The following is a 14,696-nucleotide window of genomic DNA, read 5'->3' as shown; positions in this document are numbered from 1 at the left end:
TTTCAGAAATGTCACTGCAGACAAATAGGAGAAAAGTCATTTTCCTTAATCTAGCATGATATTCACTTGGTTGTTGCAAGTGTCAGGCAAGTTCTGGTGGGGTGATTTCATTCTCCATATTCTTGTGTTTCACTCTAATTCTAGATATCTCAAGAATTTTTTTCACTTGGCTGACACTGTCCTTTGTTGCCTTTGCACAATACATACACAGAATGACTGCCTATATACTCAGATACTTCTCTAACTTTCCCCAGTCTATCATCAGCCACTCCCAGTCCCTCACCCACCAATCAATTAAGGCTCTGCTTTTTACATGAAAACATAAGACTTTTTTAATTTTTAGTTTTTACCCATGAGGACATAACATTCGCTTAACTGAGGATATACAGACTGTCACTGGATTTCATCAAACCATGCAGACTGCAAAGGGTTGCTGGAAGGTCTGGCTGAATATCCTGTTTTGCAGACACAAATAGCGCCGAGCAGAAATGCAAGGCAGGGGCAGTGTGGCAGGGAATGAGCAGAAAGATACGTCTCTGCATCCTTGAAGCTGACTTTTTTGGCAGATGATGCACACTCTACTGTTTTTAAACCATCCTTAAGAATCGCAGCTCATCTCATGCATCTTTTTGAAAGCAGCTTTTGTTTCAAAAGCTGCTGGAGACATGAAAAAATCTAATAAGATTAATCAAAGTTGACGAGGTCAAATGATTGTTTTCATTAAAATATTTGAGCCTCTTGGAAATGTTAGTGTAAGTCTGCTTCTGCTGCTTTTTCAGCAAAAAAGACCTTTTCTCTCTTTTGATATTTACATTGAAACAGGCTGAAGCTGAAAACCAGCCTGGAAAAAAAAAAAAAAGGACATAATATTCCCTCCTTAAACGAATCTGCCTTCTAGAAACGACTTAATGTAAACATCACAAGGCTGGTATTTACATAACTTTATAGCCAGGTTTGCCTCTTAGAGAGCTTGTGTCTGGGGGCACATACACTAAAAAAGGGAAAGATTCCATACAGGCCGATAGCTGTGGGACATTTGGTTGTGAAGTTCTTTGCCCTGATGTTGAATTCATGAGAGCAGATATGTTCGGAAGCCTCTTTCTTTTCTGTTTTCCTTTTTTGGAATTTTACTAAAAATAAGCATAGCCCTCCCCTGAAATGGCTCTCTGTACAACTTGCTTTCATAAAGCAGAAGTAGAACTCTGTTACAGTCTGAAAAAACAGCAGTACTCAAGATAGCATTTCCAACCAGTCCATAATTTCTGTTTTCCTTTAGGAACAAGTCTAAAGTTATGTGCACATCTTCTGTACTGATGGATTTCTGCTAGTAAATAAGCACAGTAAACACCTAACTCTGTTAAACATAAGGAGAAAGACGGTGTAACCTCTTCCTGACCAGACATCAGAGTACGACACAAAGGAAACAGTTTTTATCTCCTCTAACCATTTCTGGTGCTAGAAGGCATGAAGCGACTGAGACCTAGAAGTACAGAAGAGTAAAATCCTCACAGTTAAGGCAATGACTTATTCCATTCTGTCCTTGCTTCCCTCGCAGACTTCCTCGTTGGTACAAAAACTTATTACAGGTATTACAGAGAACAGATAAGCTGAGATAAGAGAAAGATGATGGCTAAAACTGCACTAAAACAAAACACATAATTACTTAACAACTTATTAATGCATTCATGAACCTGTACTAATTGCTACAGAGAAAATCAACAGCGACAATGTACCAGGACCAGTAGCCTAAAAATGTCATGGTTTGAAAGCTTAATTTCACTTGATTGCTTCTCAAGAAGCAAATTCCTAGTTCTGTTTCCAAATAAACATTGAATACCTAAATACAATGAAATAGAGAGGAACTCTTAAATGAAATTAAATCTGATGACATGAGGAAATTAAAGAACTAAATGCCATACAAGTCACTTTTTTTCAGTTTGCAAGTTTCAGCAGTTTTTAATGGCTTTTATTTTTCTCATTAGAAACAACCAACATTTTGTTGCAACTTCCCAAATTTAGTTTCTAAAACACACAGTGTCCTCTAACTGAAAAAAGAATCTAGCCTTCTCCATGAGAAAAAAATAATCCAAGAAATTTTCACTCTTGCATTTCAGGCAAGAGAGAGCTAGCACACCCAAAGCTTCAGCAATGCAGAATAGTACTCTCAGAGTTACTTAATATTTAAAACAGCTCAGCTAGAGGAAGAAACAATTCCATCACAGTTTGTCAGCAAAGTGCTTGAGCAGTTTCTGCAGTTAAAGGGCAGAAGAGGTCCAACATCAAACAGTGCTTACTATCAAAGATGTGTGAGTTCCACTGAAACTGGGAGCAAGAGAATGTTAGCTGCTTGAATATAGATTCCATTTTTGGTATTTCTCATATTGGTTAAGGACATCTAGCAGTAGATGCTAAAAGGCTGTGCACAGTTGTGTACAATCAGCAGCCTAGACTTGGTCACTAGCCTGCTATCCAGCCTGCTAGGAAGGAAAAAGACTGTAAGGGCGTTTGGACATTCAGGAGCTCTGAATTATTTTAGTGAGACAAGTTAGACATTCTGTGCCTTTGTACCTTAATAAAGTCAGTGGATGTAGGCCCCTCTTTTAGAAAAGAAACTTTGGTGAATATTTTACGACATGCCACAGATCTGCAATTTGTCATCAGTGACATAACTGGGAATTTATGGTATGTGGCACCTCCTCAGTTCAAAGCCATGTTGCAAAAACTATCTCATTTTTCTCTGCATAAGACAATCATAAGATAATCAATAAACATTTTTGTCTTCTTTGGTCAACATACAGCTATGTAGGATAGATCGTATGAAAAACACATGGAAAATACTGTTCTGTGCCAATATTAACTCAGAAGATGTCAGAGTGGTGTGAGCTATAAAATAACCTGGCAGAGAATCAAAATGCATACTGGGCCAGCAGTACTGGACTGGGCTTCATGGAGAACAACAAATTAGTGTTTCTCCAATTGCAGTCTTCATAAGTACTGTTGCTGAATTTTCTTTTCACCTACGAAGGCAACCAAACTTCAGTCACCACTGCACTGTTGTTTCACATATCTTTGTTGTGAAGACTTGTGCCACAGGTAGTTACCCTCAGATCCTAATCCTGAGAAATGCATTCATCACCTCTCATAGAAAAAGAGATTGATCTTTCCTTGAAAAAGTTCAGCTAGAGACTTCTCTGGCAGTGAAATTCATATTGCTCCAACACACTAAATAGAGATCTAGATACTTCGTATTCACTGTGTAGAGAACTTGGTTCTTGCAGCAGTCAGGAGTACCATGGACCTTATGATAAAGGAACAGGCTGCTGAGGGAACTGGTTTAAATAGCCTCACTGAACACTAAATGCATCTCAGAAGGTTCTAAGGACCAAAGAGGGCAGCAGTAGCACAGTTGCCAGAACACATCTGCTCCACAGTTGAGTCTCATTTCTGCAATTAAGAGAATTTCTCTGACCTGATTAGTTGCTTCCTTAGCAACAAAGTTCTTCTCTTAGAAGTAGGCAAGTTTTGTACTAAGGAGAAAACAATCTGACATGATAGTAAAATTTTAAAACACCTTATATTCCTCAGTGCCATTTTTCATATTATATTGAAAGAACAGAAATCAACCAAAAATTCATCAAGCTTAAATATTTAATGTGCCATTTTCTTACGATAGCGTTTGCAGATTTGGATCCTCTGACAAGACTGTTTATTGAAAAGCAGATAACAGAACTGTGTGCTAATCACTTGGGCCAATGACACACAATTTTTCCATGGTGATTAAAAAGCTTAGAACCTACCCCATCCCCAACTCTACAGCAATGAATAGGTAATATGACAAGGAGTCCTGTCCAGCATATTTATATCTATGATGCTCTTTTCTAGAAATGCCATTTTTCGACCTGAATTCAAGTACCGATGGTGCTGGGAATCAGATCTGGTAGATAACAAAGCAGTCCTTCCAGAGGATTCAATCTGGACAGTGTCACTGATGACATTTTATTAACAACTGTCAGCAGGAGAATGCATTACTACTAAACCAAAAATGTGCATTATTACTTCACCAAAATTGTTTGACATGAAAGCAGCAGACAGATTTTATGCAGTGGCTTATATGAAAGATAGATATCAGCAAGATCCCAAATACTGCTAAATAATCCATCTAGGGCCCCTTCACTTGGAGGTGTTACTTCTCTGATGTAACTTTATTTTTGACTGATCAGAAAAATTTATGCTTGTGCAATAAAATGTGTGCTGGGAACACCCTTCAATGCATGTGCTTTGAGCATGAGAATGGCAGGTTTAACAAGTGTGTTACTCTGGAATCCAGGATTTCCTGTTAGGTTTTCATATTACTGATTATGACAAGTGGCATTTGCCACCTCTTACTATTTACGGAGAGTAGTGCTGTGAATTAGATCTTCAAAAAATAGTGGGCATTTCTTTCCAAACACTTTGATCCAATGCTTAGACTTGGGATGGTTATTTTTTGAAGCATCAAAATCAGTTCTTTTCTTGGTTGCAATTACTGGGATGCTGTTTCTTCCTATTATAGTACAGTCAATGAAGCAGCAACAATTTTCACAGTGAGAAAATGTCTACAGATTAATAAGCCAATAACATTCATTCTCTTTCAGAAAGAGAAGCATTTTGACCTTCACTGTCAGGAACTAAAAGTTAATTAATATCCATAAGATTTCCTGAAGGTTCCTACCAGGGCAAAAATCTTGGAATCTCTTATAAGATATCCAAAAGGAGGAAATGTTGACATAGATGCTCACCATATGAAATTTGACTTTTATTTTCTTATAGAAAATAGACAATGTGGAATATTTTTCCTGAGAAGGATTTCTGAAGATGTCATAGAGTGTACAGCTTCTATACCCATACAGTATATACTGCTGTGACTTGATAGAATTCAATCCTATAAATCCAGGAAGAATACATAAAGCAAACCATTTACAGATTTGTGAAGTGGACCCTGAATTTAATGGCATGTCATTTCTGAATTCAACCAGAAATGGCATTTCTTGCTCTTTTCCATGCTTGGCACAGGAGATCAGTGCTGTTCATCATTTTACACATTTTACCATATTCCTTTTCAGTAATATATTTTAAAACTAAACATTCTCAGTCTATTTAATCTGTGCTATGTAATGTCTTTATTTCTCCAAAATCTATTCAAAGAAACAGGTGGAAGGTTTAGAACTGAAACAGTCAAAATACAGATTTTATTCAGTGGCATTGCTAGGATATCTTTCCTTGCTATTTCTTCCATGTAATTCCTTCCATTTTACTTGCCATTAGGACTGGTGATGAGTTGATGTGGCAACAAAGACTAGAAGAGCACTTAGTAAAAATTTATCTGCTTATTAGATTGTGATTTCTTTTGGAAAGAACGGGCAAAGATGTACAAATAACTGAGCTGTTATGCCCACTTTCTTTCAGATAAGGAACTTCTCTATATCTGAAAGGGATTTCAGTTCATATTGAAAATACGAAGTATACTGGATCAGTTTTGTATATTTTGCTCATTTCAGGCAGTCTTCCAGAGACTGAGGATGAGATGTTAGAAAATACCCATGGAATCTCTGCAACCAAATCCTTTTAAAAGTAAATATGCATCTTTTTTTTTTTTTATTTAAGTTTTCCAAAAACTCTTGCAAAGGCCAACATTCTCTCTGGTTTTCTCAATGTTTTCAGTGCAACAGGAAAGATGCTTTAAAGGCATTTTGAAAAAAAGGGAATTCTTAAGAACAACAGTCATCATTATTTCAGTGTTCCCATTGACTTCCCATTTATTACTAAATCCAGAATTACAAACTTCTGTTTTACTCCTCCTATCCAATTTCCATCCACAGCAAGACAAGTAGTGATTCTACTAGGATGTGGATCAGGGCATTATCCACGTATTTAGATTTAATTCCTACTCACACTTTCTCCCAGGGAAGCTGCAATTGATAACACTGCTGGAAGGATGAGAAGAAACTGCGGGGAGTGGCTAATTGAGATTGTATCAGTGTCTATAAATAGCTGACAGGAAGGTGCAAAGAAGATGAAGCCAGGCTCTTATCCGTGGTGCACAGGGGCTGGACAAGAGGCATGGGGCACAAATTGGAAAACAAGTTCCCTCTGACCATCAGGAAGCACTTCTGTGCAGTGCATATGATGGAGCACTGACACAGGTTGCCCAGAGATGTTGTGAAGTCTCCTTGGAGAGCTTCAAAAGCCCCCTAGGCAGGGCCCTGGGCACTCTGCTCTGGGTGTCCCTGCTTGTGCAGAAGTTGGACCAGATGGACCTAGAGGTCTCTTCCAACTTCAACCTTTCTGAGATTCTGTGAAATGTATGTGCATACAAAACACTATTCAAAACACTATCCTGTGGAGCTTTGAATGGCTTTAAAATCCTTTCTTTCATATCTAAGAAAAAAAAAAAAAGGTTGTGCTTAATTCCTATAATTTACAGCATTTCAAGCTCAGGTACAGAGGTGGAGCATGTTTGGAGCATGCTGGTGTGATCCTTCACACAATCCTAAATGACATGTAGAAGGGAAAAGTTGTAAAGCTCAGCAAGCAACTAAGAAACAGCTTAACCCAGGGCACAGCTATACGTAAGACAACAATTCCAGAAGCACAGTTATTACCTGTGATCATCAACAAATACAAAACTGCACTGAATCCTGACTGCTACTAAATAAAGCAGAAAATGCTCCATGCTGGAAAATCACATTATAAAGTTTTGTTTTTCTTTTATTTTGAGAGGAGAACACAGCAGGATTAAGTATTTCATTTTCCATTAGAATTCTGTCTTTATGTCTTTTTTAGGAACTCACATTGCCATCTGAGATAGACATTTCCATACTATGAGCACTCATATCAAAATCAGTAGTAGAAATTTCTTATTCAAAAAAATATCATGTTACAAGATGATTCAGCAAAGATACCCTACCTACGATGGTAAGACAATATACTGTCTACACTGGATGCAACATGACTGCAGGCAAACCACTTGAGAATTTCTCTGCTCCTTGGTAGGCAGCCAAAAAGAAATCTGTGTCATAAGTTTATTGCATCATTATAAAAAACTGAGAACTGAGTGGGCTGGATCTGAACTTATGGTTTTACCTCTTACTTCTAATCCCCACAAGACAGAAACACACTTCATAAGCCTTATGTGCAGAGGGTAAAGGAGCAGAACAAACTCCTAATACTACGCCTGCAAACAGAAGGGTATGACTGTGGAATCCCAAAGCACTCGTTTGTTTCCAGTAAGAAGGAAATAATTAAAATCTCTGTCACTTACTGCTTTCTGTTGACAGCACAGGGGGAAGTGTGGTCTTAGGCTTCTTGGTCTTTTTCTCAGCAACCTTTGCGGCCTTTGTGGATGAGGCATCTACAATGAAAGCAAATAATAAAATACAAATTCTATTTAAAAAAACAATAATGAAAGAGCTGTCTGTTTTTGTATTTCTGCAGGGTTAGAGGAAATCACTGGCCTTTATTTTTTTCAAGCAAGCTTTTCTGCACAAACTTGCTGAAGAATGTCACATTCCTAAATGAAGAAGGAGCAGACAGGGAGAATCCCTGTATGGGACCAATTGCACTGAGAGCCTGAGAGAACAGCTAAAAAAGAGGCACCATCAAAGCTAGTGGGCCCATTTTGACTCAACAGAACTAAGCACAATTTGCATAAAATTGCTTTAGACATGGCAGGGAAACAGGGAATCCAAGGCATCTTTGAAGCATTATTTCACCCTAAAGAATCTCTTTCATGTCATTCTTCTATTCCATTATCTATGTGAACTCTATAGACTAGCACGCTTTGAAAATCAGCATTTCCCCTGTATGTTCCCATACGATATAGACACATGAGTAGAAGATGCAAATGTTTTTCATGAAGGTTATCCCACACAGTGCATTTCAGGTAACAAATTCTAATGAGCATCACTTGTTAGACTGCTTGATCTCAACATTTCTTTTCAGAAGAAAGATCCCAATTCAGAATTCTGACTGCAGCAATAGCTCTATCAGCTTATAGCTTTCAAATATTCACCTTTCAATTTATTTGTACAGGAGATGGCTGTTCAAAATTTTGTTTCTGGATAAAAGGTAGCATAAACTTTATGGAAGCACTCGTTTGAGTCATCTAGGTACCGGAGCGTGAAAACTGTGTTCTCTAAAAAGTTAATGGAGAAAGACAGAATCTCCTACCAAACAATTAAGAGAAGGCTGTGCTAGGTTTGAATCCAGACACTTAAGATTTTACAGATTTGTCCCATAACTATTTTGATTACTGAAGTCAAATATTCCTCAGACATAATTTGAGTCCATGGGAACAAAATAGATATAATGAAATTAAACATTATTTCTGGAATCTAAAAATTATTATCTGGGAAGCTGACAGCACACTGAGTAGAAAGGAGCAATCTGAGTTGTTGTTTTAGATCACAATTCTAATTTTAAAAAAACCTGCTATCCTTCCCCTCTGCCAGTCATGGACATGGACTATCCAGTGGCATTCCCCTCTTAGCAAATTATCCATCTTCTAAACTTGGCATGCACAAGTGATTGAGCTGCTAATTAATTTATATTTCCTTCCTTTCACTAGAAAAAACAAAGGACTGAAAAGAAGTGAGAAGCCATAAGTAGTAGAGTTGAGACAGAATAGTAGCCAGGCTTCCACTCTCAATTCTTATATGTTTTTAAAGAATGCATATAGCTCACAGTCAAGTCCAGCTCTACAATCCTTGTGAAATACAGAGAGCAGCAGGAGAATATAGATTATTCCACAAAGCAAAGAGAGCCCTTGGGTCTGTATTGTCTCTGCTCGTTCTCCTTTATGGAACTCACCCAATTTCTGTATAGACTGAAAAGCTGAGAGAAGAAGTGGGCAGAGATACTTTTTGTGTATGTGGTTCATAAAGGCTGGTACTGGGAAAGAAAGGGAGGGAAGGATGAAATCAAAGAGGATTTTTCTGTATCCAGGAAACTACTTACCTTCCACAAGCACTTTGCAAACACATTCTGCTTTTCCTGCTGCATTCTCTGCTATGCATTTGTATTCTCCCCCATCTTCAGGCATGACCTTCTCAATGGTTAGTGAACACAGTGTCCCTAATACAATAGAAAGAGAGTCCAAATAAGAGAGACATCATGATGCAGTCCACAAAATGAACAGAATGCATGAAACCAACCAATCTTTTCCTACAGTTGATATTAACTGATAGAAAAAGATGCGTTGACCTCAATAATTTAACATCAGAGTCAGAACTTCATTAATGCTGAAATAAAATAAAACCACATGGACACACATCACTGTTCCCCAAGATTCTCAAAGCTGTCTCTGCAGCACTGAAGAGGTTAATGGATAATGGTAGAAAAGACTCAGAGCAGAATCTCTGCTAATGTTCTTTGTGTTATAGCAGGGGAAAGGACTCCTCACTTTTTTATTTCTCAAAAATGCTAGCAGTGCAAATATCTAAAGAAGAGGATGTCCATGAACTGTGTGTAATATTTTGATTCAGCCTTATCTCTAGCACTCTCATAAGCATCCATGTTTGAAAGTAGAATGCTAGCTTGCTGGCCAAGTTTAAAAATGGAACTGAGAGCCATTTTGTTCTGCCTGAATTCATCAAAGAATGATCATCTGATATTGTAAAGCGTTTGTTAAAAAGTCCAACATAAAATCAGCAATCGAATTTGTCATTGCAACAAACTCATTCCATTTGAAACTAAAAAGCAGCATCTGACTTCAATGGGTATGTAGAAACAGGATGCAACATAAGCTCGCTAGTTACCAAAGGGAGTCTGGTATGACCCAAGGGAAATACATTTCCTCTTAAAAAATAAAACTCTGTGAACCAAAACAGAAGATGTTCCCACTGGTTGGAGACAAGGAAAGAGAACTGTGGTTCACCTAATTCCTTACGTTCACTTGCATTACTTGAAACAACTATGTGCTTTGCTTCCCAAGGAAAACCTCACTTAAAACACTTTCAGCTTCCAAATATTCCTCATTAAGTGTTGTCTTTCTTTCTCCTTCCTTACTGGAAAGCCTGACCTGTGCCCTCAACACAGCCTGAGACATTGTGCACTTCAGACAATGTTGTTCTCTTGCCCACAATGCCTCCACCTTCCATTTATTTCCGCCACAGTAGTACCTCCTCTTTTTTTTCTCCATTTACCTTCCTCGGCTCTCCTAATTGATGGATGGAGTGTAAAGATTATCTTTCTTAGACCTTTTCTAAGAGCCTGGAGACACAGGGAAATTTCCCAGCATCTGTTGTCAATTTCCATCTTTCTTTCTACATTAACTGGAGGCTACCTTCTACTTTCCAGAGTGCCTGATCTCAGGCTCCCCATCACCTCTATCACTTGTAATGAGGGAGATGGCATTAGAAAAACATTGGGAGCTTAATGGCTCCTCTTGGAGAGTAGATTGCAGCTCTGATGTGGCAATTACACTTTTGGTACTCAGACTTTTCCTCATTGTAAAGCTGGATAATATAATATAATTCAAAGCAAATCTTTTAAAAGATTTTCTAACCATTCTCCATAAATTTGCTTTGCCAGACACACAATGGGTTTGAAAAAATTGAATGTTTCCCTCCTCCTCATTCTCCACAAAATCAAGAAGCTTTAAATAATGCCAATTTTCCCCCTGAGAAACAATGTGAAAACTCTCAGGAGCACTGACCCCTCACTCACAGGGCTGTGTTCAGCCAACCACAGCATGAAGAGAAAAGCCATGTGCCTTCCCTGAGTCAGCTCATCTTCATGAGTTAGGCTGAGCCAAAAATGTCACGAGCTGCAGCTCTGTTCCAAATGGAGGAGAGACATTAGAAAAGTATTCTTTCAGGCATCTAGCAAATATAAATTCAGGTGGCTCTTCTGCTTAGAGAAAATTGGAGGGGAAATGAATGATAACTTGCAGTCTAAGAATTTGCATAAATCTATATGATATGCTTAGAAAAGGTCACATATTATAACCCAAAAATGCTCTTGCCAAAAAACAGAGACTGTGAAGCAATGATGTGTGATGGAGAACTCACTTGTATGCATTCATATTGTTACACTGTTGCCCATACAGCATGCTGCAGCTATGTAAGTTAATGTCTTACAAGAACCACTTCCTGATGCAGAAACAAAACAGAAAGTCTCCAGCCTAACAATAAGTCATTCTCCACTATTATAGTAAAATCTCGAATTTTGGGATTTTCTCATGATGATCCTCTACTTGCTATGTGCATTCAGCACTCTGTTAGCTGTGCTTTTAGAACCCAGTATTGGCCAGGCCAGGCAGCAAGGTCTGATCAAAGCTACCTTTGGCTTACTCCACTAAAAAGAGAGTCCTTAAGAAATACTTCAGTCCTGCCCACTGCAAAAGAATATTTATTTGTCTTTAATTTGAATTAAGTCATTTAGTGAATAGGAGAAACCCAATTTTTCAAGGGCTGCCTTTGTCTCCTGACTTCAACATCCCTGCAGCAATAATCTGAATCCTGTTTCCCTTCACTTCAGCATACTCCCCAGAAATCACCTGGGAACAGCACATACAAAGTACATTGGGAGCGTTGGGCATGTTTCTACCACTGGATGTAATGGTCGCATTCTGCTCTCAGTAGAGGAGGGACATGAGATAATTTGGGTTATTCTCCTTTATTTAGCGACTAGCATTAGAATCTATGAACTACCCAAACAGTGTGAAATTGGCCAAAGATCCAACGAGGTATTAGCCAATCTGGCACAGGGGAACAAGGGGAGGCAGAGAGAGAACAGAATTGGCTGTAGAAATCTTTTCCTAGAAAACTACAAAAAAACAAATGAACAAACAAACCAAGCAACCAACCAAAAAAGCACAACCACTAACAACAAAAAATAAAAGCAACAAATTGGCAGAACTTGATGAGATCTAATAAGGATAGGAAACTCTCCAGAAGTCCAATGTTCCATGATCCTACAGCAGGGTTCCTGAGGCTAGAGGGACAAATGTCTTTTGATTAAATATTTGGTATTTCCTCTGAAAAAACTCCTTATGGCCTGAAATGAGCACATTTTCTCATAACTGTAAGAAAACTCAAAGATTAGTGCAGTTGGAATTCTGAATGCTGGCACTTCACAAACTCCAGTCAACTAAAAAAATTTGCCATCAGTTTTGTCCCAGTAGCCCTCCACTTTTTTTTTTTTTTTTTTTAGGAACCAGTTCACTGACAGACTTTAAAACACTATCAAAAACTGTGGGGTTACATCTTGGATCTTCCAGTTAACAGAACTGATGAAGCTGTAGATAGACCTTAGCAGCCACGGAAGCTTACAACTTACTGGAGACTCTGGCTCATATACTTAAAGCCTTCCCCTCGCATTCTGAGCTATTAAAGGATTTTCTGACTTGCTCAGAAATAGTACAAACCAGTTTAAAATATCTCTAGGCTTCTGCATTCTTTCCATGATACTCTGCAGAAAGTGAACTTCAGATATAAAACAAATATACAAACCAACAAAAAACAGCTCCTGCATCTAATTCCCAGCTCTGGCATCTAGATAGCTTAAGTCCTGACTCCTGTCTCTAATACAAACTGAAGTTACTTTGACCTTCTCACTTGTATCGCATAGGACAAAGAGGACTATAGAGTTTTTAGTAATATTATTAAACACTAGGCCATAATTAATTATGTCTAAGAGTCACAATAAATTTATTGAAGAACTCTTTGGTTCACTGCTGTTAATTTTGTAATGAATTGATTTTTTAAAAAATTTTCTAATTAATTTTAAAGTTAATTTTCTAATAAATCCTGCACTAACTGTGCAGGAAAGTGCAAATATGTGCTACTGCCCCAGCCATGTTTAAAAAGGGCAAGTGGATTTACCTGGAAAGGACTGACTACAATCAGAATGACAGCAGGCAAAGTAGTAAAAAAAACTCACCAGAGTTTCAGAGAAGAAAAATGGTTAAATATAATTATTGGTAAGTGATAGAGTTCAAACTATGTGAAAAACCTATTTTTGTTATTCATGAGACTGCACACTTAACTGCAAAATATATGTGTGTAATTAGTCATTACTGAAATATGTGTTATCTCACATTTCTGTTAGTAATTAATACTATTTTAATACATTAAAAGCATTCACAGAATCACAGAATTGTAGGGGTTGTAAGGGACCTCCAGACATCATCTAGTCCAATCCACCCCTGCTAAAGCAGGTTCCCTAGAGTAGGTCACACAAGAAAGTGTCCAGGTCAGTTTTGAATATCTCCACAGAAGGAGACTCCACCACTTCTTGTGCAGCCTGTTCCAGTGCTCTCAAACTCCAGAGTAGTGCTCCAAACTCTCAAAGTAAGGAAGCTTTTCGTCACGTTTGTATGTAACTTCCTGTGTTTGAATTTGTGCTCATTGTCCCTTGTCCTGTTGCTGAAGACTATTGAAAAGAGCCTGCCCCATACACTTGACTCCCATTCATTAGATACTTACAAACATTGAGAAGATACCACTTTGGTCTTTTCTGCAGGCTGAACATTCCCAGGTTGCTCAGCCTTTCCCTACAGGGGAGATGCTCCAGGTCCCTAATCATCTTTGTGGCTCTCTACTGGACTCCTTCTAGAAGTTCCCTGTCTTTTTTGAACTGGCGAGCCCAGAACTGGATGCAGTTCTCCAGATGTGGTCTCACCAAGGCAGACTAGAGGGGAAGTAGAAGGATCACCTCCCTCAATCTGCTGGACACACTCTTCTTAATGTACACATTAATGCTCTACCTGCAAGTGCAGGTAGAGTTAGAGCTGCCAAAATAATGAACCTGGGGAAAGCTGACAATAAGAGATCATCACTTTTTGGTGGACTTCCTCTGTGACCAGACTGTAGGACCAAAGCTATTCAGTATTTTAATCTGTGATGTACAATTAGATCTACATTAAATGTTGAAAAGCTTACAGATGTCAAGACAGTTGGAAATGGAAAGAGAAAGAGAAAATAGAGCATACCTCACAGACAAGCTAATTTTCAATCTGAGTCTATTCACTCAAAGGAAGTGGGGTTTAAGACAGAGAAATGACAAGTAATACAGCTTAAGACACTGAAATGACAAGCAACAAGGGATGCTCTATTTTGGATATTTAAAGGTTTAACACAGAAATAACAAATATGAGCTCCACTACACAGTAGAAAGAGGACCAGTTATCTCCAGTAAATACAGCAATGGGAAGATGACCTCTATCTCACTGATGCTGAAATATGGTTCTGCTACCTGGTTCTTTCATAGGGCAATAAACCAACACACAACAATGAAGAGGAGCATTAAAAAGACAAAAACAAAACACAATACAAACCAACAGAAAATCACCAAACAAAACTCCACTGAGTTCTAGATAAAGTGCATTACTGGGAGAAAGCTAATAGGAGCTTGACTCATCAAGTCTGAGAAAAATAAAAGAAATTGGCAGAAGTGTCTTTATTACAGAATCAAAGCCATTACATCAAGCATAAATGGGCTCTTTAGCCTATCAAAGAAAGGAAACCAATATCTGGAACCAGAAAACACATACATTCAAATATGTAAACAGACAATTCTTTGTTTCTAGATCTAAAACCAAAACAGTTAGAATAAGTATCCACTGCAGTAAATTGCCAGAGCTTATAGACAATTCATCTCTTCTGCTATATTTCAGTCTACACTATATGTCTTCCTGAAAGAAGGAAGCTTCAGAA

The 14,696-nt window shown here is 38.2% G+C and overlaps 1 protein-coding gene across 3 annotated transcripts in view; it reads right to left on the bottom strand.

The window, feature by feature from the left end:
* The window catches only part of MYLK (myosin light chain kinase), a 176,859-nt gene that overhangs the window by 46,667 nt on the left and 115,496 nt on the right, over positions 1-14,696 (bottom strand). For all 3 annotated transcript variants that reach the window (XM_048954167.1, XM_048954165.1, XM_048954166.1), the window contains exons 17-18: positions 8,995-9,111; positions 7,301-7,390 (exon numbers count right to left, since the gene is read on the bottom strand). In XM_048954167.1, coding sequence (XP_048810124.1) covers positions 7,301-7,390; positions 8,995-9,111 — 207 coding nt within the window. The remainder of the gene's footprint in view (positions 1-7,300; positions 7,391-8,994; positions 9,112-14,696) is intronic.

The sequence above is a fragment of the Lagopus muta genome, chromosome 8 (assembly GCF_023343835.1).
Source record: "Lagopus muta isolate bLagMut1 chromosome 8, bLagMut1 primary, whole genome shotgun sequence".
NCBI classification, from domain to species: domain Eukaryota; kingdom Metazoa; phylum Chordata; class Aves; order Galliformes; family Phasianidae; genus Lagopus; species Lagopus muta.
Note: the sequence above shows the minus strand (reverse complement) of the source record. Positions and strands in the feature narration are given on the sequence as shown.